Source organism: Canis lupus, chromosome 6, assembly GCF_048164855.1.
Source record: "Canis lupus baileyi chromosome 6, mCanLup2.hap1, whole genome shotgun sequence".
Lineage (NCBI taxonomy): Eukaryota > Metazoa > Chordata > Mammalia > Carnivora > Canidae > Canis > Canis lupus.
Window position 1 is genome coordinate 50,700,601 of NC_132843.1, and position 20,752 is coordinate 50,721,352.

Consider the following 20,752-nt stretch of genomic DNA (forward strand, 5'->3'; position numbering starts at 1 on the left):
TCTGCATTTACTCTTCCCAAATGCACCTCCTGGCTCCCTGGCAGATCCAGACCCAGCAAAAGGCTTGGCCTAGTGAAAGTGCTTTTCAGGGCCAGGATCCACTTCTATGGGCAGCAGTGGGCTGTCCATGTGCTTCCTGTCCACCTTTTATCACAATGGCAACAACCTCCAAATTGGGCTCCCTGTACCCAGCCCATCCATTTCTTAGCCAGAAGGAACATCAAAATAAATTCAATGGTTTTGCTTAAAACCCTCTGATGACTTTGCATGGCCCTTAGAGGAGGGTCCCAGCTTAGAGGGCCCTTTCCATTTTGGCCACTATTTTCACTCCAGCCTCCTCTCACCCCTCACACCTCAAGCCCTACACCAGGCTTAGGGGCTTCTTGTGCTTCCTGAGTGCCCCTGGCCTCACAGCCTCCACATATACTGCTCCCTTGAAGGGAGAGGGGCCCAGCCGTGCTCATCCCTCAAACTTGGCCAGGTTGGTACTTCCTCCTAGAAGCCTTCCCAGACACCTCTGGCCAGGTTGGTGCCCTATCCTTCTCCAATCATAGCATCCTCAACTCAATGTCACCTCTTCCCCATTCTCTTCTTCCCCTGGCCCTCCCTCTCCTCCTCAGGGAGGTCTCCTGTGACCACATGCACACAAGCAGTGCCCAGCACCCCCCGTCTCAGGCAAACCCTCCAGACCCTTAGCACCACTCTTGTATGATACATTCACTTGTTCATTTGTCCCTCCCCACCAAATGTGGGTTCCAGTGAGAGCAGTGAGAGCAGGCACTTTGTCTTCACCACCCTGTTCCCACAGCTCAGAGCATGCAGTGAGTGGGTGCTCCGCAAGCACTTGCTGGCTCACCGCATTCTTTTCCCATGGCCAGTGTAACAAACTGTAGCCTAAACGATGTAAGTCTATCACCTTGCAGTTCTGGTGGTCACAAGTTTGAAATGGGCTTCATTGCACTAAAATCAAGAGGTTGGCAGGGCTGTATTTCCTCTGGAGGCTCTAGGGGGGGAAATCATTTTCTCACCTTTGCCAGCTCTGGGGCTGCCTGCCTGGCTTCGCTGTGCCACCCCTATGCACCCCAATCTTCAGGGCCCACGGTGATGGGTTGATGGGTCAATGGGTCAGGCCCTCCCCACAGCCTTACCCTCCCAGACTCTCTCTCCCCTTCCACCCTAGTCTGCCACACCAGGAACCCTGATGGCATGAGACCACCCAACTAATGCAGGACACTCTCCCTGTTTTAAGGGCAGCTGATTAGTGACCTCAATCCAATCTGCTACCTTCCTTCCCCTTCGCCATGGAACCTACCATATTCACAGGTTCCAGGGACGAGGATGTGGACATCTTTGGGGGCCATTAATCTGCCCACCATGCAGATTTATCATACTTTAAATACATTTGAACTGTCCCTGTTCCCCAGTAGCCCATAAACTCGGGTGCAGACAGTACCCATGGTGGCCATCTCTTGTCTCCTCTCGTCTAGTGTGCATCCATCCTCATGTCCATAGGGCTTCCCAACTATCCCATGAGGAAGGTGAGGCTGGCCTCATTCCCAACGTACAGATAAGGAGGCCAAGGCTTCAGGAGCTCATCTGACTTAACCAAAATCACACAAGAAAGGGGCAGATCCAAGGCTATGCGCAGGACCTACCTAGCGTCCTTACCAGCAAGCCTCTGAGAGCTCCCTGTATGAGGTGATAGCAAGCAATACTCAGAAAGAGAAGAAAAGGGATGCCTGGGTGGCTCAGTAGCTGAACGCCTACCTTTGGCCCAGGACATGATCCTGGAGTCCTGGGATTGGGTCCCACATCGGGCTCCCTGCATGGAGCCTGCTTCTCCCTCTGCCTGTGTCTCTGCCTCTCTCTCTGTGTATGTCTCTCATAAATAAATAGATTTTTAAATATCTTATAAAAGAAAGAAGAAAAGAAGGACAAAAGGAAGATGATGATGATGATGGAGACACATGTCCCTTTTCAACAGCACCACCTTCAAAGAGCAGCAACAGATCCTTCTAGTCGCCCAGCGACTGCAGAATGGGTGGAAATATATGTTATTGTACCATCTGCTCCCAGAGTGATCCTCCTACACAGCAAATCCTATAGCCTCCAACCCCCATCACAATGTTTTATTAGCTCACCCTAGCCTGGGGAATAATGTCCACATTCTGGAGTCCAGCTGCATCACCATGGCTTTCTTGTGCATGTCCCAGGAGATGTGCGTCTAGCACAGAGGACAGTCACAGCAAATGTTGGCTACGAAGGCCACTCTCATCTCCTATCTTCCCCATCACAACACAATGAGACAGGGATTATCAACCTGATTTTCCAGTTAATGAGACTCAGAGACCTCAAGTTTGCCCAAGGTCACCCATACAGCTAAGAAATAAGTGCTAGAGCCTGAATTAAAACTTGAATATGCCTCATCCTGGACAAGCAACATCTTTCTACTTCTCTATGTCTCTTCCATCCCCTTTCCATTTAGACCAGCTTGAACCAATTAAAGTTCCCCAGAGACTTACTAGTCTTCCACACTTGGACACTTTGCACCTGCCAGTCAGTCCCCTGTGCCTGGCATGGCCTCTTCCCTCTCCCCCGACTCCCTCCTTCCCTCCTGCCACACTGTTATTTACCCTTCAAGACTGCTTAAGCATCACTTCCCCCATGAAGTTTCCCTGATTATTATTATTCTGTCTTTCAGCTAGACAAGCAGCTCCTTAAGCTCCAGGACTGTGAACTTGCAGCTTTATGTCCCCACACTTAGCCAGTGTTGGGCACATGATAGATGTTCAATAAATAGGCACTGAGTGAATAAAGAAGTGAACAACCATGAACCGAGTGCCTCCTTAGTGACAGGCCCTCACTGGGTGCTTGACATCAAACTCTTCTGTCCTCTTCACAAACCTATAAGGTACCTGATTGCATAATCGGCCCCTCCAGCAGCAAGTTGGAAGACTTCTTGTATGGATCTGCAGCTGCAAGGCATGCTGGGAGCCTGGGAAAGCCGGAGCCTATAGGTGGAGGATGCTGAACAGGAAGGAAGGGAAGTCAGGAACATAGAAACAGAGGTGGTTTCTCTCCATTGGCCTCTCCCACTCCCAAGCTAACAAGCCCTATTGAGAGAGAAATTACATACCATACAATTCACCCATTTAAAGGGTAACACTTGATGGTTTTTCATATACTCACAGAGTTGTGCAACCATCACTATGGTCAATTTTATGACATTTTTGTCACCTCACCAAAAAAGATACCCCATACCCCTTAACAGTCACCCCACCTCCTTATCTTTAACCCTCTCCAGCCCTGCACAGCCACCACTCTCTGTGGTAATCTATGACAGAGTAATCCACTACTACTAGGAATTTACGGTCTTCTCTGTCTTTAGATTTGCTTATTCTGGACATTTCAGGTAAATGGAATCATGCAGTATGTGGTCTTCAATGACTGGCTTCTCTAACCGAGCAAGCATCATGTCTTCAAGGTTCATCCACATTGTAGGATGAGCAATACTTCCTTCCTTTTTATGGCGGAGTAATAGTCCAATACATGGATATGTTACATTTGTTTCTCCATTCATCAGTCAGTGGCCATGTACGTGATATTTTGATCCAACTCTTTTGATTTGACACAGGGCTTTGGACAGCTGGGATGTGTATGTATTCATGACCTATGTTATGATCATGAAAACCATAAAAATAACAGCTTTGTTTATTGTTTTTAATCGCTCGTTACTGTGCACATCAGTCTCTCAAAGATGGCTTGAACACTCAGGGATGGAGTGTCTGTTGAGAATCTGCCTTGGTAAAAAGACAGCCAACAAAAATAGCTGAGTCAAGATAGCTCACTCCTGAACTAAGGGTGGCAGGAAACAGAGGGAGCACACCTTCGTCGTCTGGGGTTCCCCTTGAGGCCTCTGTGACCCAAAGGAAATGGCAGAGCAAGAGTAGACTGGATGAGACCTTGGACATCCCTTGGCATATTCAGGGGAGCCATGAGCCCCATAGCCAGCATTTAGTAATAGTTAACAATTCTGGAATGTTGACTTCATGCTATGCCCCATTCTAAGTATTTTACATGCATGAACTCATTAAATCCCTCCAATGACCATTTATCATAGGTGCTACCATCATCATCCCCATTTTACAGATAGAAACTGAGGCACAAAAAGCTAGGTAACCTGTCCAAGGCCACAGAACTAGTGAAGGCAGAACCAGGACTTAAACCCAAGCAGTCTGGCTCAAAAGCCTGAGCTCTGTGCTCTACTGCCTCACATAGAGCATAATAACATCATCAGCTGTGCATGCCTCCTGGGATAGACAGGGCTAATTCTGAATCTTATGGGGACTCTGGGGGATTCTAGCCCCTTCTTGGTGTCTGTGGGAGAATGATAGCACAGCCTCCAGGAGACCAGGCATGCGTTGCACACTGGGTTGGAACAAGGCTGATGGATGTTGCAAATGAGGAAACCAAGAGTCAGCAAGATCCCCGCCCAGTACATGTTAGAGCCAAGACTAGACCTCAGATCTGACTCTGAATTAGTTGCTCTTTGCACTTCTATCAAATTGTCCCTGTGCATCCCCAGCTCCACCAGACCCAAAATAAATGTGTCTTCCTTATGCTTGTCCAGTAGCTAACTGGTTTGATAGAGATTTTAGCATTCCTTGCCTCCCAAATTACACTTATAACATCCCATCACTCTAATGACACTCAGGATAAACATCTCTCTTCCACTTCTCTGTTGTCTTTGCTGTTTCCTGGGAATGCACCTGGACCCTAACCCAGCCTGTACCGCTGCTGCTAACTCTGCTGACCCCACCAGGCATCCAAGGCTGTGGGCTACACTGATTCTAAGACCACTGAGGCAGTCAGTATTGACCCACCGGCCGAGGGCTGCTAACATGTGTCCACGCAGCTGGGCTGCAGCACCACATCCTGGGAGGAAGTCGGAAGCCCTAAAGGTCCTCAGGAGGGACACACTCCCCGGATCAGAGGTCTGTGGGCTTTTCATGCCCTGGGTTTCCCCCGGAGAGAGAGTCTCAGAGGCCAAGGATCTGCAATTTTCAGATCCTTAAAGCCTACAAATGGGCAGGTAGGGGATATTTGGGACTTTTTTGGACTGGCATGAGATATCTGCTCAGTGTTCAAATACACCATTTCTATTGCTCTGCCTTATCTTGTTGCTGGACCCCCTCTCCATTCCCATCACCTCCAAAAGGCCGTTTGCTCACCAAGGGCCACACTGTCATCCCAGGGCATTCCCGTGTGGCTCTACATGTTCAGGAAATGATAAAGGGACTCAACAGCACAGATGACAGTGGTGATGTTTCTCCTGTCTGGTGACATTCCAGGATTTCTTGCCCTCTGTCACCTAAGCCACAGAGATCTGGCCCCAAGTCATCCCATCTGCAAGAAAATGTCTGTGAGGCTGGCCTTGCAGTAACAGGAGCAGCTCCCTCTCCTTTGTGAATAAAAGCTAGCTCTGTGCTGATAAGGAGGTGGCCCTGGGTTCAGTCTGTGGACCCCTTCTTTTCCCTCTTCTGTGTATCCTATGATTTTATCTAGTCCTGCAACTGCAAACAGCAGCTCTAACTAGTGACTTTCCAGTTTTGTGTCCAGCGTGGATGCCTCCTCTGAGCTCCCAGACCTGGGTATCCATTCAGCTACCTCCACTGCATCTCCACCTGGATGTCTATCGATGTTTCAGACTTTCAGGATCAGGAAAGAGTTATTCATCCCCCACCTAACCACACTCATATCACTCTCCACAGCAATCCTTCCTCAACTCAGGAAAAGTATTTCTGCATCCTGTTGTCCAAATCAAACTTTCAGACTGCTCTCTTCTCTTGCTCCCCAGACCCAGTGCATCAATAATTCTTCACTGCCCTGCCCAGACACCCCCTGCTGACTCCCTGCCAGCCACAAGCCTGGACATTCCACCGTTACCACCACCAGAGGCTCCCTCCTGGACTCTGGGCTTCCACTCCCATCCATCCTCCACAGAGAGCCTCTTACGTGTGACCTGGGTCACACCCTTCCCTGAAACCCTCTGAATGGCATTCTGTTAACTCAGAATAAAATACAGGTTGCTGCCCACATGGTGGGCCCCAGGCTGCCTCTCATCCTTACTTTCCCCTCGTCTCATGTATACAGTGTGTCTTTGCCATGCTTGTCACTCTGGCCCTCAGTCTGTTTGTGCTGTCTGCTCAGGAGTTTTCTTCCCACCTTTTCCCCAGCCAGGATTTATCTCAAATGACCCCTCCTCATAAACATCTTCCCACATCCCCAGAGATAAAATGCCCTATTTTATCTCTCGCCTAGCATTTAACGAGTCATCTTATTCACTTCTGTATATGTTTGTTGCTTGTTTCCCTCACTGGAAGACAACACTTAAGAGTAATAACTCTGTGTTGTTTACTGTTATACCCCAGGACAGCAAATGTTTATTGACGCCAGAATAAGATATCAATGGTCTAGAGTAATTTGCATATTGGTCTGGAAAGAGCTAGGGCTTTGGCATCTACATAACTCTGATGTGGACACTTTTAACTTGAATAACAAGTTATTCAGCAACCTGGGGTAGTTTCTTCTTCTGAAAGAAGTATCGTGAGAGTTACAGAAAGTATATGAAGTGCTATGAGGACAGTGCTTCCCACATAGCAGAGGTTCTAAGAATGTAGGTAGGTCAAATGGGCCTATATGGTTCCCGGTCCAATGCCATTCGCATCATCCCATTACATGGACATTGGGATGAAATGAAGAGTCAGGGAAAAGGTAAGAGTGTAAAGGAAGACTCTGGAACCATTGTGGCATCCCAAAGAGACAGTCGGTTGACCCTTTTGAAGTGACAGTTGAAGTATGATCATGTTGGCAGAGTGTGACTCTCTCTAAATGACTGTTAAAATCCATCATTCTAGAAGAGCAAAGAAGCAAGCATACCACATACTTTCAAAGCTCTGGTTTCTAGTCTGTTTCTGGTGAGCAAGAGAACCTCCCTTTTAGCCAAAAGCAAGGGTTCCTCAGCCCCTGGGGCTGAGTCTTCTCATTGCTTCTCCTCCCAAGCTGTAGATGGAAAGGCCTCTCTCGGTGCCTTGTTTCCCTAATCCAGGACCCAGACAGTGTCAGATACTTAGACCTTGGACCAAGGAGGAGGATGGAGAAACAAGGGCAGAGCCAGGGAGGTAGGTAGAGCCCAATTCAGGCCTGTACACAAAGGTTCCACTATGTGAATGGTTGGCAGCATGCAAATTGTATTTACTCAACATGGCAACAGCTTGGGGGAAGTTCCGTGCTGTCCAGACACAGGCCTCCTCAGTTCTCAGAAGAAAGTCCCATAGAAATGGAAAGTAAACACCAGAGGTGATTTTTTTCTGGCCTAGGCAGAGTCAGACAGGAACACAGGAGTGGATTACAAGCTGGCTGGCAGAGCCTGGCTGAAACGTGGCAGGGAGAGTTTGGTAAGCAAGATCTGGGCCCAGGAAAATGGAGTGGAGCCCTGCCATCTGGAAAGACGAGTGTCCACTAAAGCAGGACATGAAAGGAGATGAGTCCAGAAACAGGATTGAAGACCTAGAGATTGGCCGGAGAAGAGGGGACCAGCTGAGGTCTAAGCAGTGACTCAGGCTCAGTCCAGATGCAGGCTGGGGAGGGCCTGTGACCCGTGTGGTCCTAAAGGGTAAGTAAGTTAGGGTGTCAGTGACTCTGGGAACAGGTTCAACCCTGACCCAGCAGGCTGAGTTGGATGTGGGCAGGGGCAAGAAAGCACCCTTCCATCAAGACGTTCAACGTTCTGGCTCTGTGTTAAATACCTTATGGATGTCTTAGGGACAGAGAAAGAACACTTAATCCCAGGAAGGGGTCCCAGAAAAGTCTGGAACTAGGGCAGGGACACTGAAGTCCTTCTCCGTCAGGGTAAGAGCATGGCCCTACCAAAGCAGCCACAGTGCTGAGAGAGAAAGCTAGAGAAGTCGCTCTCTAACCTGGAACTGAGGAGTTGCCTTTGAACCACTGGTGGAGGTTAGTAGTTGCACCAGCCAGAATCATAAGGCGAAATCCAGGCAGAGCCTCAAACAGGCTGGGCCATTGACTTCTGCCCGTCTCCAAGGGTATGCTTCTCCCATTGTACCTGTGCAACCCAGTGGCTAAGAATAATTTCACTTTTTATATATAGCACTTCGCAGTTTTCAAAGCACCTTCACAAATTATACTACTCGCCTGATACCGCTTGCTGGATTATCAGGTGTTAGAGTAAAGTGTTTCATAGATTATCCTGTTTGGCTTCTCCTGTGTGACTCTGGCTAAGTTACTTGCCCTCTCTGGGCTTCTGTGTGCCAGCACAGAAGAAGAGTCTGGACAGGGACCGGTGGTGAGTGGATTTGCCAGGCTTCAACAAGCTCTGGAGTCCTTAGCCATTCTAAAGAAAAGTCATTCATTGGGCTCCAGGAAAACAAACTCAGATGTATCATAATCTTTCCTTCAACCCAGCTTTTAAGCCCTAAATGCTTCCAGAAGCCTCATAGTTCTATCATTTCTGAGCCCCTTGCCAAGCCCAGTTTTGAGACAAGGAAGTTAGGGAGGAGTTTTTTATTCCTGTACAGCTCTATTTTTATCTGGAATGTATCTTCCTGCACACCAGTGATTGGTGCCTTCGAAGCTGAGGTAAAGTACGCTGTCAGCAGGACCCGAGCAATAAATAGCCATGGACAGAGAGACTGATCTGTTATGTGGGCAGGAAGTTAGACAGATGGACAAACCAATCAGCCCAGCGTCTTTGCCAAGAGTGGCTCAGTTAATCACACTGTGCCTAAAGCCTCTCAGTAGCTCCTGAGGGACAAGATGTTTGCCTGTGACCACGCCCATCATGGCAGGTGTGGAAGGCAGACAGGTGTGAGTCCTGTGAGCACTACCCAGCAGGGCACGACTCAGTGGGCCTCAGATGCCCCCACGCCTCCCCGGCATTATGGGTAGCCCTGGCATCCTGAATGGAGATGAATCCTTTCACATCTTTGTGCAAAGTCAGTATTGGGTGTTTAGGCTGGAATGGGCTTGACCTTGAATTATAACAGGAAACAGTAAAGACCAACTGTTCTTTCCTCCAGAACAGCCTGTTCGCAGATCTGAAGGTCTGTGCTCCCAGCCATGCCTTTCCATGTCTAAGCAAAGCCTTCTCTGTGGAGCTCGGCCCCATTTACTTAACTTCACAACCAAAAGTTAGTGAGGGTTGGGGCTTGCCCTGCCCCTGGTCCAACCAGGTGGGTCTAGGACGACCAGTGACATTTGCTTTGGAGGGAGCACCCAAATAAGAAAGGCTGGAGACACCTTTGAGCACAGAAGGAGGGACCTAGAAGTGTGTGCACATGAGCTTGTTGCTCACGCATGCATGTGTGAGTGTGAGCATGCAGCCTATAGGGGCGCAAGCCTGCAACTGGAAGGAGGCATGCCTTGTCTTTGTGGGCCACAAGCCCCCTGGAGGGATAAAGAGAGACTTTCTTGGGTCAGCCAGTTTGCGGAGGGGACATGGCAGAGGGAGTTTGCAGCCATCATTGTGGTCCCAAACACCAAAAGTCTAATGTCTATAGGACTGGACACTGAAAAAATACTAAAGCCAGGTGGTTACGTGGGCCACATGCAACTCGGCAGAAGGAGGTGGCCACTGGTGGCACCCACTGACTCACTGCATGTGTCTCTGTGACCAGGGGCACGTGGGAGCCAACAGTGGCCAGGGTGCATCTCGGTCAGGTCAGCAGCCTGGAGGCACCTCGAGGGGTGGCCGCAGAGGACCAGTGACAGAGCAGGGGCACAGGCATGCTTGTGGCCAACTTGGAGAAGTCTACCCTCCAGGTGGTTCCTCCAGCACAAAGGGACAGAGTGGGAGAGGAATGAGGTCTCTCGGTGAGGACGCCGTGCAGCGCAGAAGCGCATCGTGCGCGTACCTAACCTGAATCCCCAGATCGCCGATGGCAATGACAAGCCTTCTAAAGCTCTTAAGTGAATCCTTGAATCTCGCTATTTCGCGGGTCAGAAGTGCTCCTGGCTGCACGACTCTTCCGAGGACCCACGCGGAAATCATTCAGTCCACAGACCCGCCCTAGGAGCGCTTTACGACTATTACCCTGTCGAGGCACAGAGAAGTAAAGCCATTTGCCCTGGTCACTGAGCCCATAAGACAGGGAACCACCCAGGGGTTGAGTCCAGGTGGTCCAGCTTTCATCGGCCATACTACCTGCCCCTCATATTATTTCTTTATTCATTTCTTTATTTATCAATTAATAATTTCTTATTAATTCTTTATAATTAAATATATACCACACACTTCTTTGTCCAAGGCACTCATGGAGAGAGGACAGGACATATACAGGTTAAAAGTTCAATAAAGGGCACTTGCTTACCCCATTCTATACACTACAAGCCCTGCTTTCCAAGGCATCTGCCAGCCCCCATTTCTGAAAGCCTCTTCTGACCAAGAGGAGGAGACTCCTGTGCCATCTATGCGATATCCTCTTTTCAGCCTGGGTCTTTGAAGAATGAGGAACAAGGGGCTTGTACACTTCCCAGATTCCTGGGTATCTCTTGGGGACAAGACCAAGTTTTGTTCCTCTCCAGAACCCCAGAGTCACACCCAGGACTGAGCACATCGTAAATATGCACTAAATGTGGTTGACTGGATGATTTTTAAAATCCCATGAGCTCCCTGGGTGGCTCAGTGGTTTGGCGCCTGCCTTCAGCCCAGGGAGTGATCCTGGAGACCCCAGATCGAGTCCCACGTCAGACTCCCTGCATGGAGCCTGCTTCTCCCTTTGCCTGTGTCTCTGCCTCTGTGTGTGTGTGTGTGTGTGTGTGTGTGTGTGTGTGTGTCTCATGAATAAATAAATAAAATCTTTTTTTATTTATTCATGAGAGACACACACAGAGAGAGAGAGGCAGAGATACAGGCAGAGAGAGAAGCAGACCTCCCGCAGGGAGCCTGATGTGGGACTTGATCCTGGGACCCTGGGATCACGACCTGAGCCAAAGACAGAAGCTCAACCGCTGAGCCACCCAGGTGCCCCAATAAATAAAATCTTAAAAAAAAAAATCCTCGGATGCAGGGGCCAATTGCAAGAGGCTATTGAAATACCTCATTGTCACAGCTTCCCTGCTCATGGCCACAAAACAAATGCCTTGTGTGGCACCCAGGAACAACACTTGAGAAGAGCCAAGTGTACATTTGTCGATTAACTTTCGCTTCCCTTTGGTTTGCCAGGAAAGATCAGAGCCCAGTGCCAAAGTGGATGAATCGGCGCCCCCCTCCGTGGCCCAGCTGGCTGGGCTGTTCAGGGAGCAGGCTGCTGCTGCAAAGGAGGTGAGTCAGGCGGCTTCTGAGCCCCTCTTCTGGGAGGGGGCTGGAGGAAGGGGAAGTCTGGGTCAGGCCCAGAGGAGAGGGAGGGAGGAGGCTTTGTAATTACCAAATTAGGAAGAGAAGCCAGAGAGGGGTCCCTCTGAATGTGAGGAATGTGGCCATGTGGCTGGGCCTGTGCAGGATCTTTCCCCACCAGAGTGAGGCTTACACTCTGGCCGGGAGGGAGGAGGCACAGGGCAGAGAGCTGGAAAGATGGGAGTCTGGATCCATTTCCATCTTCATCATCCACCGTGGGAGACTTAGATCCTGCCCTGCCATGCCAGGCCTGGACTGGTTCAGAATAAAGAGATGACCACGCTTGACTCCTGCCCCAGAGCCCAGGAGTCTGGAGCAAGGCAAGACCCGGGGCGGATTCCAAATGGAGAATTGAAGAGGAAGAAAAACCCTCAGGGAAGTGCATTCAGATAGGAAACCAGGGATCCAGTGACCCATGGGCTCCAGGGGGATCCTGCTGGAGAGGACAGTGTGAAAAGAGAGAGTGCTAGAGAGATCTAGTCCCACAGTATGAAGGGCTCATTAGGAGTGACAGGAAAGAGGAGCACCCCAAGGTGGGGGGTGGCCCCTTGAGGCAAACAAGGGCATAGCTATCAATCATGCTTTTTTAGGCACAGTATTTTGTGCTTTTGTTTTCCCACCTGAAAAAATCAGACAGTACAGGAATGTCATAAAGGGTGAAGAAGATAGTGTTGATCTAAGGTGCTGTCAGAGCTTGGAAGCTGGAAGCAGGTGTCATTTTGAGATGTTGTCTCAGGCCAATGAATCTCAAGTAAAAGAAGATGCTCCAGCAGAAAATGATCAGGACAGGAGCCTGGAAGTCCAAAGGGGTCGACAGTGGAATAGAATTAATGCGTATAGCTATTGGGCAGCCTTAAAGACAGGCAACGCCTCCCTCCATCCTTTCTCTCCAGACATCCCTGACCATTCCTAAAACCAGCTTCCACTTCCTTCTCTTCCTCCCTGTTGCCTGATTAGCTCTCTCTTTCTCTCTCTGTGTGTCTGTCTGTCCCCCTCCCTCTAGACACCAGCCTGTAAACCAACAAGAAGGAAACCACCCTGCTCCCTCCCTCTGTTCCCCCCCAAGGTAGAGCTGGGCCAGAATGGTGAGGAGGTAAGTGCTGTGCCAGGGCTCAGGGGACACTGGTTATGGATCTGCTTTCTCCTTCTTCTAGGAGGGGGCACAAAATGCACACATTTAGACCTTGAAACCTGTGCAGGCCATGTCTCCTTTTCAGGTTCAGGGCTGAATCTCCTCTTCTCAAGGCTTCCAGAATCCTTTACTGGGACATCAGGTTCCTTTCTACATTTTCTATGGGGCCTCCTTCAGGATTTGTCTAGGACAGGAACACTGTTTTCCAAGCCTGAGAATTTCAGCAAAGAGAACAGGCCATACAGTATTACCACGCCACCTTCGGGAGTCACAAAAGTTATATTTTACTCCAGGTCCAACTTCTATGATCTTCCTTGTGGGGAAGTCACCTGGAAAGAGAGGCTACACATACATAAGGCAGAGTCACCACACAAGAGAGTACTGTGGCTCCGTGCTATCCTTGTAATGGCTGGCTTTTGTTTTGGACCATTGGAAGAAAATCAGAGCACACAGAGGCCTCATTGCCTTCCCATATAAATAGCCAATGTTACCAACAAAAGAAAGGCTCTGGTATCACAGATCATAGGCAGCAATAGATTGCCAGACTGGGTATGTACTACCCTTATTTATCTAATTGTAGCTGTAGAGTGATTTCTCTGCGTCCTGTCCCAGCAGCTCTGTGAACCTTCACTGTAGTACATCATGGTCCTCCAGAAATGAACTTGCGTGTTCTTGTCCATCCTGGGAGGCCAACGCCAAGAGAGAGCAAGCCAGCCAAAGACAGTTCAGTTTCCAAATCCCACTTCAACTACCTCTCTCCCCCTTCCTTTTTGGGGACCAGCGACCTGACCATAAATACTAGATACCCGTGTGACTGTGAGCACCTGTTGTAGTGACCATGTGGGGTCAAGCAACAGTTTTCAAGCCTTTCCCGCCCAAGGCTTACATGCTCAACCCATCAGAGAAAGCAGGAACTCATTGCTGCTCCTGCTCTATGGGGGTGCGGGCATCTAGAGCCCCACTGCTCTGAGACTACTCCCCCCCAGGCACAGAACAAGGGTCTCCTTCGGGAGTGGGAATCCCAATCTCACAGTTTTTAAAAATTGAGGTTTTTGTTGGCATTTCTTCAAGCACTGATATGATGATTCTGTGGCTTCACGGAGTTATTAGCCAGTGCTATGGCCAAATACATTCCAACAACTTCTCTTTATGGGGTCAACTTCTCCTTGTGACTTTTAGCCCTCGGGGCTTGGTGTCTGTGCCAGGCCACCTGTTGAGGCCATGGCCATTAGGAGCCTACTGTGAGGCTGCCCTCTGATGACTTGGACTTAGCCCTGGAGAAGCCCCTGTCCTGCACCGAGCCTACTTCCTTATTTGTGAAATGGGATAGGAACACTAACCAGATGGGGACAGAACTGGGACATTTTATTCCCTGAAATAAAAGCAGAGTGAGTCAGGTTAGTTCATTGGCTCTGGGAGAAATAAATCTACAGGTTCATCCCACGGGGCACCACCCAGAAGCTAAACGGCAAGTGTGAGCCAAGGGCTAGATGAATAATAGGAGGCTAGCTTTTAGAACAAAAATCCTGCCTAGAGTGACAGGCTGCTTGCACATAGGAAGGACATTGCTTCCAGGATCAATGGAAGCACTTTCTGTCACTTGAAAATCACGTAGAAATAGAGAACAACCAGCTTTGTTTGGCTGGGCTGGATGGAGGCTGCTGCCTGCAGCTCTTCTCCACTCTTTAAGCCCAGCCTGCAGAAGCCCTAACTCTGGAAGCCTCAGGGGGCCTCAGGGTGGTGGCGGGGCAGTCAGGCTGCTGCTTAGTTCTCAATGCACAGGGCAGGGAAGGCTCTTTCCATCCCTTCTTCACTCCTGCCTCCTCCCTAGTCCTGCTCAGGCCTGAGCCAGTGGGGTGACCAGAGGAGTTAGTTATCCCTCTCTGCAGGACCCAACCTCAACAGTATTTAGTATAGCAGCAGCCCCTGCCTCTTCTGCCTGAGAAGGGCTGAAAAGCACTCCCATCTGAAAAATCAGGTTAATAATTTCTAGACATTACAGGAGTGTCATATGTACACGTATAAACTGATACACAGAGCTGGAGGCGGGTTTTTCTCCCCGGCCACTGGCCTGGAGTCCTGTGTTAAATGCCAGAGGAAATGCTGCCACCTGCTGCCATACCCAGGAACTGCACTAGCTGCTATTTTGGAATCTTCCAGCTTTGCAGTTCAATTCAAATCAACAAGGACTTTGTGGAGCAGGAGCTGGGTTCCCAGGGCTGTCCTATAGTGAACAGGCTGTGTTATTGAATGTCCACCCTCTTCAGAAGACAGTGGTCACTTGGGAAAGAGAGGAGTTTCTGGTATTACATAAAGTGAGCTTTGTAAGCAAAATCATTGTTGCAGTTCCCAAAACAGTATCTTTAGAAATACTGGCTCATGTGAAATTTCATCATAAAGCACAGAAATTAAGAACATCTGGTTTGGGGGGCACCTGGGTGGCTCAGGCGGTTAAGCCTCTGCCTTCAGCTCAGGTCATGACCTCAGGGTCTTGGAATGATCCCTTGGCTCAATGGGGAATCTGCTTCTCCCTTTCCCTCTACCTCTGCCTCCCACTCATCCTCACCTGCTCTCTCAAATAAATAAGTAAAATCTTAAAAAAAAAAAAAAAAGGGAACAACTGATTTGGGGCTAGAGGCTCTTTGTATTCATCTGGGACACATGGCTCCTTGCAAGATCGTTCTAGGAATATGTCTGACTGTGTAAACTCATGGAGCCAGAGACACCTTCAAGCGGCACAGTCCTTAGAATCATTTTTTTAATCGTATTATTTATTTGAGAGAGAGAGAGAATGAGCACAAGAACATGCATAAAGTGAGGAGAGGGGCAAAGGAAGGGAGAAGCAGACTCCCTGCAGAGCAGGGAGCCCAAAGTAGGGCTCAATCCCAGGACCCTGGGATCATGACCTGAGTGGAAATTAGTAGTCGTCCACTTACCTGACTAAGCCAGCCAGGCATCCCACGAATCATTTATTCTAACTCACCTGTCTGGGTCATGGTTGAGAAGGCTGAGGCCAGGGCACCCCTCTGGCTCCTGTCAAAGGCAGAGTCCCAGCTGGAAACTACCACTCCCATGCTTCTCACTCAGTGCTGGGCCTTAAAAAAGTCACAAGGAGTTCAATTGAGTAAGTCTTCCTCCTTCCATCACTAACAATCAGCTCCCAATAAATATCTCAGAATATTTCCAAGAGATTGGTGTTATTCTTCTTTTTATGATTCAGGTAAACTAGTACACGGGGGCGAGGAGCCCGTAACATATGCTTGATCTCCAAACTGTAGAAAAGTCCCTTTTCTGCCTTGGCCTCTGCTAAACAACGTGAAAGTCACCATCATCACCATCATCATCACTGTCATCACTCCTGCATGTTGAGGATCAGTTTACCTGTAGAACCAGACTCAAGCTGCAGGGACTTTACACAAAACAAGAAGTCCATTTTTTAGATAAAATAAAATAGAGACAGATTCCTGACATACATTCATCACAAAAATATCTCCAACTAACAGAATATATGTATGGTTTTATGCATATGTATTAGCCATTGACTGCTTCTAGAGGCCAGGGATGAAATCATACTCATATTCATATAACCAACACAATGCCTGGAATGTAGTAGATAATAAATGTTTGCTTAATTGAAATGAAGTCAATGTTTTGGAAAAGGATAATCTATAAATAACACTATTGGTGGGATTTTTCCAAAATAACATTAATTCAAGGGAGGGATTTCGGTTAACTCCATGAGGTTTCACCTTTGGTCTGTGGCTTCTTGTTTTGTTTGTGCAAACAGAACACATGGTCATTTCACCCTTTCTCTTTGGAATTCCCTCCTGTGGTTGGCTCACTTTGTTGAAAGTCATGAGGTGAAGATCTCATCCCATCAAATGGAGTCTGTTCTCTCGTAATGACCATGAAGTCATCCTTCCTGGATCAGGGGGCCTCCTGTGTTTCAGACATCTGTCCTGCCAGCTCTGATTCATAGATTCAAGTGGTCTTGTTAGCTGTGAGATGGAGGAAGGGGTGGAGGGTAGTCTATGCCAGCCCAGGCCCTGACCAGGTAAGTAGGAGAGGCTGCAGCTAAGTGGGAAAGTTTGAGACCAACTTCTGCTCCTCTTCTTCCACTTGCGCTTTGCGGACTCCAGCCAGAATGCCACCTCCCTTCACCTCACTCATTTCATTGTCTTGGTCCATTTGCTCCATAGAAATCACCATCCAATGCAAGCCATCCTCCTAAAGTCAAGGTGAAGAGCTCTCCTCTGATTGAGAAGCTTCAGGTAAGTGCAGTATGGTTACCTCTGACCCCACGCCATCTCTTATCCAACATCGGCATGTCTTTGGGGCTCCCGGGGGTAGTACCATCTGTCACCTGAAGAGTTGATCTCTGAGAACCAGCTATGGAGGATAAGGAGCTCTATCTAGGGGCCAAGGGCTAAAATAAGGATCACATCAAGCATGAGCTCATGTAGTAAACAGCTAATGGTGGTTGGTGGATAGTGGGGTGCCTCAAGAGTCTGGAAAAAGACACTATATATAGCACAGGAAACACTCCAGGACTAGCCAAGTCCTCTCTCCCAAGGTCTGAATGCCCCCACACCCCATTTTGATTTTAACACAGGACTGAAATTCAGCTGGTAGGCATTGCTTTGATGGGGCCAAATCTGTTGTTTGGAAAGCCTACCTCTCTACCTATCACCTTGTGAGCCCAGAGCCCCGCCATCGTGCTCATAGCCGACTTTCCTGGAGAGTAAATACCGAGACCTAAAGGGTGTGTAACCACCCGACTCCTACTGCTTTACGTCAGGGTTTCTCAACCTGGGCAACATTTGGTCAGGATAATTTTGTGGCAGGGCACTGCCTTGTGCATTGCAAGATGTTTAGCAGCATCCCAGTCCCTACCCACCAGGGGGCAGGAGCACTCTCCAACAAGTTGTGACAGTAAAAAAAAAAGTCTCTGGGCATTCCCAAATGTCTCCTGGACCACTGGTCTAGAATTTTAGAGCAAGAAAACAGCAGAGCAGGCAGGAGGAGTTAATGAATGGTTTATGAAACACCTATACCAAAAAAAAAAAAGAAACACCTATACCCCGTGTCAGTCCTCAAGGACGGGTTGCTGGAAAGGAAGGAGGAGGGTGCTCGTGAGGGGGGAACAGTGTGAGCTAAAGCACAGGGTATGGTTGGCGTATGTCTGGGCGGGCCCATGAAGGCCGCTCCGGCTTTAACCACAGGCTCTGTGCAAGCTCTTATACACTGTATCCTCCATCTGGGCCCAACTAAGAAAACAGCTCATCTACTTTGTTCTGGAGCCGTTATTAGGGGTGTGTCAAGACAAGTAGCCACAGCTTCTGCAATTCCACCTCTGGGAGAGCCCTGGGATTTGGCCCCCAGCCTGATTTGGGGTTAAGGAAAGCATCTCTGGTTTCTGGCCATGAGCCCATTCTGTGGAGGGTGGGAGGGGGGCTCCCCTGCCCTTGTGGCACTCCAGCTGCACAGAAGGAGTGGGGCTGTCTGTCACACTGGGAGGCTTGTAGGGATCCCATGTATGGGAGGGGGATGTCTCGGATGGGATCCAGATGTGGACATGGCCCATAGTAGCCAGCCAAGGGGTGTAGGCCAGGACCCGCACCTTTGCCTCCCTGCAGCCCACCTCAGCCCTCATCTGAGTGCCAGGAATTAGTGCGTGCATGCTCTGTGCCCACAGTCTTGGGCTCCTTCCCCTTTCCCATCAGTAAAGAGCCTCTCTGGGAAGCATAGCAACTGAGGACGAGGTTGTGTTCACCAGTCGTTCAATCTCATTAAGAATATCAGCAACAGGATGACAGTTTGGCCAGATTCCATAGGGACTTTACTTTGTTGGGAAGGATGGGGGTGGGGGAGGGGGCAAGAACTAAGAAATGCACCATCAGCTAGACTTTTCATCTAAATATTCTATTAGATGAGTTATGAAGTATGATTTTTCCTCACTGGAGTACTCCATAATTCAGAGTTCAGGTTTCCTGCTGGCTAGCGAGATGTCTTTTGTTTGCAAGCAGTCTTAGAGAGGGAACTTTCCACGCTTGGAACTGGGCAGGGAGGGAGACCTCCTTTATCACCCAGCCTAAGTATCTGCTGCCCTGAAGCCCTGTGACCAAACCTGCCCCTGGTACTCATCACATGCTGCTCCTTAACATGGCTTGTGTTCACAGCATTGCCATGTAACTTTCATATTTTTAATTCTTACCACAACTCAGTCTTGCCCATCTTCTAAGTTTTTTCTTAAAATCACAGTAGAAATACTGACACTTTTCTAAACACGAATAATGCTGTGTAGCCTGCTGGTCCTAAAGCACACACAGGAGTTCCCCAAGACAACAGAGCCCCACTGGAGGAAGGGAGCCCTGAGGGAGCTCTGGAAGGAGGGGGTGGGTGTGGGGTACGAGTGGGTGGTGGCTGGAGAGAGTGCCAGGGACTAGATCACAGAAGATTATTCAGGTCAGGCTCACTGGTTTGGACAAATAAAGAATCTGATACTCAGAAAGGCTATTTATTGGACTCACTGAAGATCACACACCTATTAAGTGAAAGATCCAAGTCTTGCAGTTAGCTCTGTATGGAGAGCTTCCCTCTGCACCATCTGCCCCTCATGCCTTTACCTTCCCTGTGAGGGCCCTGCGGTCCCCAGGACTGGAGGACGTCTCTGTACAAGGATTTGGTGACCAAGCAGGAGGAGTGCCCCTAGATGGCGCTAAAGAGCACCCGTGCTGACTGCGTTCCACACAGCTCTTCTGCACCATCTTCTCAGGGCCACCAGATGGACCTGCCCCCCACCCCCGCCTCCTCCCATACCCAATTTTTGGCTCCCTCAGACCTCAGTTCCCTTGGGGTAATCTCTCCCCTTTGTGGCCCTCCGGATTCACTTGAATCTGGTTTCACCTGCCCCACAATGGCCCAGATGGAGCACACACTGGCATCTGTTCTGCTAACTCCCTCCAAGGGCTGCGCAGCCTACTGTGTACACTACTCTGGCCATCTACCAACACGTCTTGAGAGACAAGCAGACCTGGCTTGAATCCCAGGGCAGGCTCCTTAGCTACTTTCCTGATGTGTGCAATGAGAACAAAAGGGAGTATATAGGGCTGTTGTAGAGGGAAAAGCTGCACGTGCCAGCAAATAGTAGGCATCCGGTAAGCAGAGACTACTACTGGCTCAGCCGAGAAAGCTGATAAAGGGGCTGACTTGCTGTGAGACCCTGTGCCTGCGGTGCTGGCAGTTGCTATCTCGGCCTCTGTCTATAAGCTGGGGCTGATCCAGGACATTTTTGTTGGCCCCAAATCAGTACTTTCTGGGCATTCTGGAATGAATGCAGCCTGTGGTAAGTCAGGTAGCAGGAGATGGCTTGAGTATGCAGTGCTTCCTGGGGAAGGACATGCTATGACAATGGATGGTTGGTGAGGAAGTGGCACAAAGAGCCTCATGTTACCTAGCCCCAACCAGTTGTGGGCCATGTACCCAACAAGCTCAAGCGGGAACGCTCATCTTCTCCCACCCCTATCTGAAATGTCTCACTTTCTCTTGGCAGGCCAATTTAGCTTTTGATCCAGCAGCCCTGCTACCGGGGGCCTCCCCCAAGAGTCCTGGGCTTAAGGCTGTGGTGTCACCATTCCAGAGCCCACCTTCCACCCCCAGCAGCCCCGGCGTGCGGCCTCAGGCCGGGGAGCCAGAGGAGGTGCCAGTTAGCTTTGACCAGCCTCCTGAAGGGAGCCACCTGCCTTGTTACAATAAGGTAATGTCTGGGTTCAAAGCACTGTGGCATGTATGTGGAAATGTAGGCTCTGGACAGTCCTCAATTATTTCTGCCATGATGTTGTCCTGGGGAAGGAAGGACATCTCTTCTTGCTAGTGATCTGTGACTGAGATGGCCCCTCTACCTGGCCTGCCTCTCTCATCTCCTCTCCCAGGAACTGTGCCATTCACCCAGAAGGCACACTTGGGAGATAGAGAGCTCTAGCCTTTGTGGAGAGAGGGCTGAGAATTCAGAACTGATCCCAGCTGCACAGATCATTGTGTCAAAAGTTGAAAACAAAATCTAAAGCCCTGATCAGTGATTCACACAGAGGGTGGGCAGGGTCAGTAGGACTCCAAAACACGCTGTTCTGGCTTGATGTAAACACATCTAAGTGTCCCAGTATGGGCTCAACTCATTCTTACTGCAGCTTGCCCCGTTTAAAGAGGAT

General features: G+C 49.4%; 1 protein-coding gene across 5 annotated transcripts in view; it reads left to right on the forward strand.

Annotated features, from left to right (window-relative positions):
* Window positions 1–20,752, forward strand: part of RCSD1 (RCSD domain containing 1) — a 94,116-nt gene that overhangs the window by 63,977 nt on the left and 9,387 nt on the right. For 2 of the 5 annotated variants that reach the window (XM_072830460.1, XM_072830461.1), the window contains exons 2-5: window positions 11,243–11,341; window positions 12,417–12,506; window positions 16,745–16,816; window positions 20,098–20,301. In XM_072830460.1, coding sequence (XP_072686561.1) covers window positions 11,243–11,341; window positions 12,417–12,506; window positions 16,745–16,816; window positions 20,098–20,301 — 465 coding nt within the window. Of the gene's footprint in view, window positions 1–4,886; window positions 4,995–11,242; window positions 11,342–12,416; window positions 12,507–16,744; window positions 16,817–20,097; window positions 20,302–20,752 lie in introns of those variants that run through there. The other 3 variants (XM_072830458.1, XM_072830459.1, XM_072830463.1) reach the window with 3 other exon arrangements.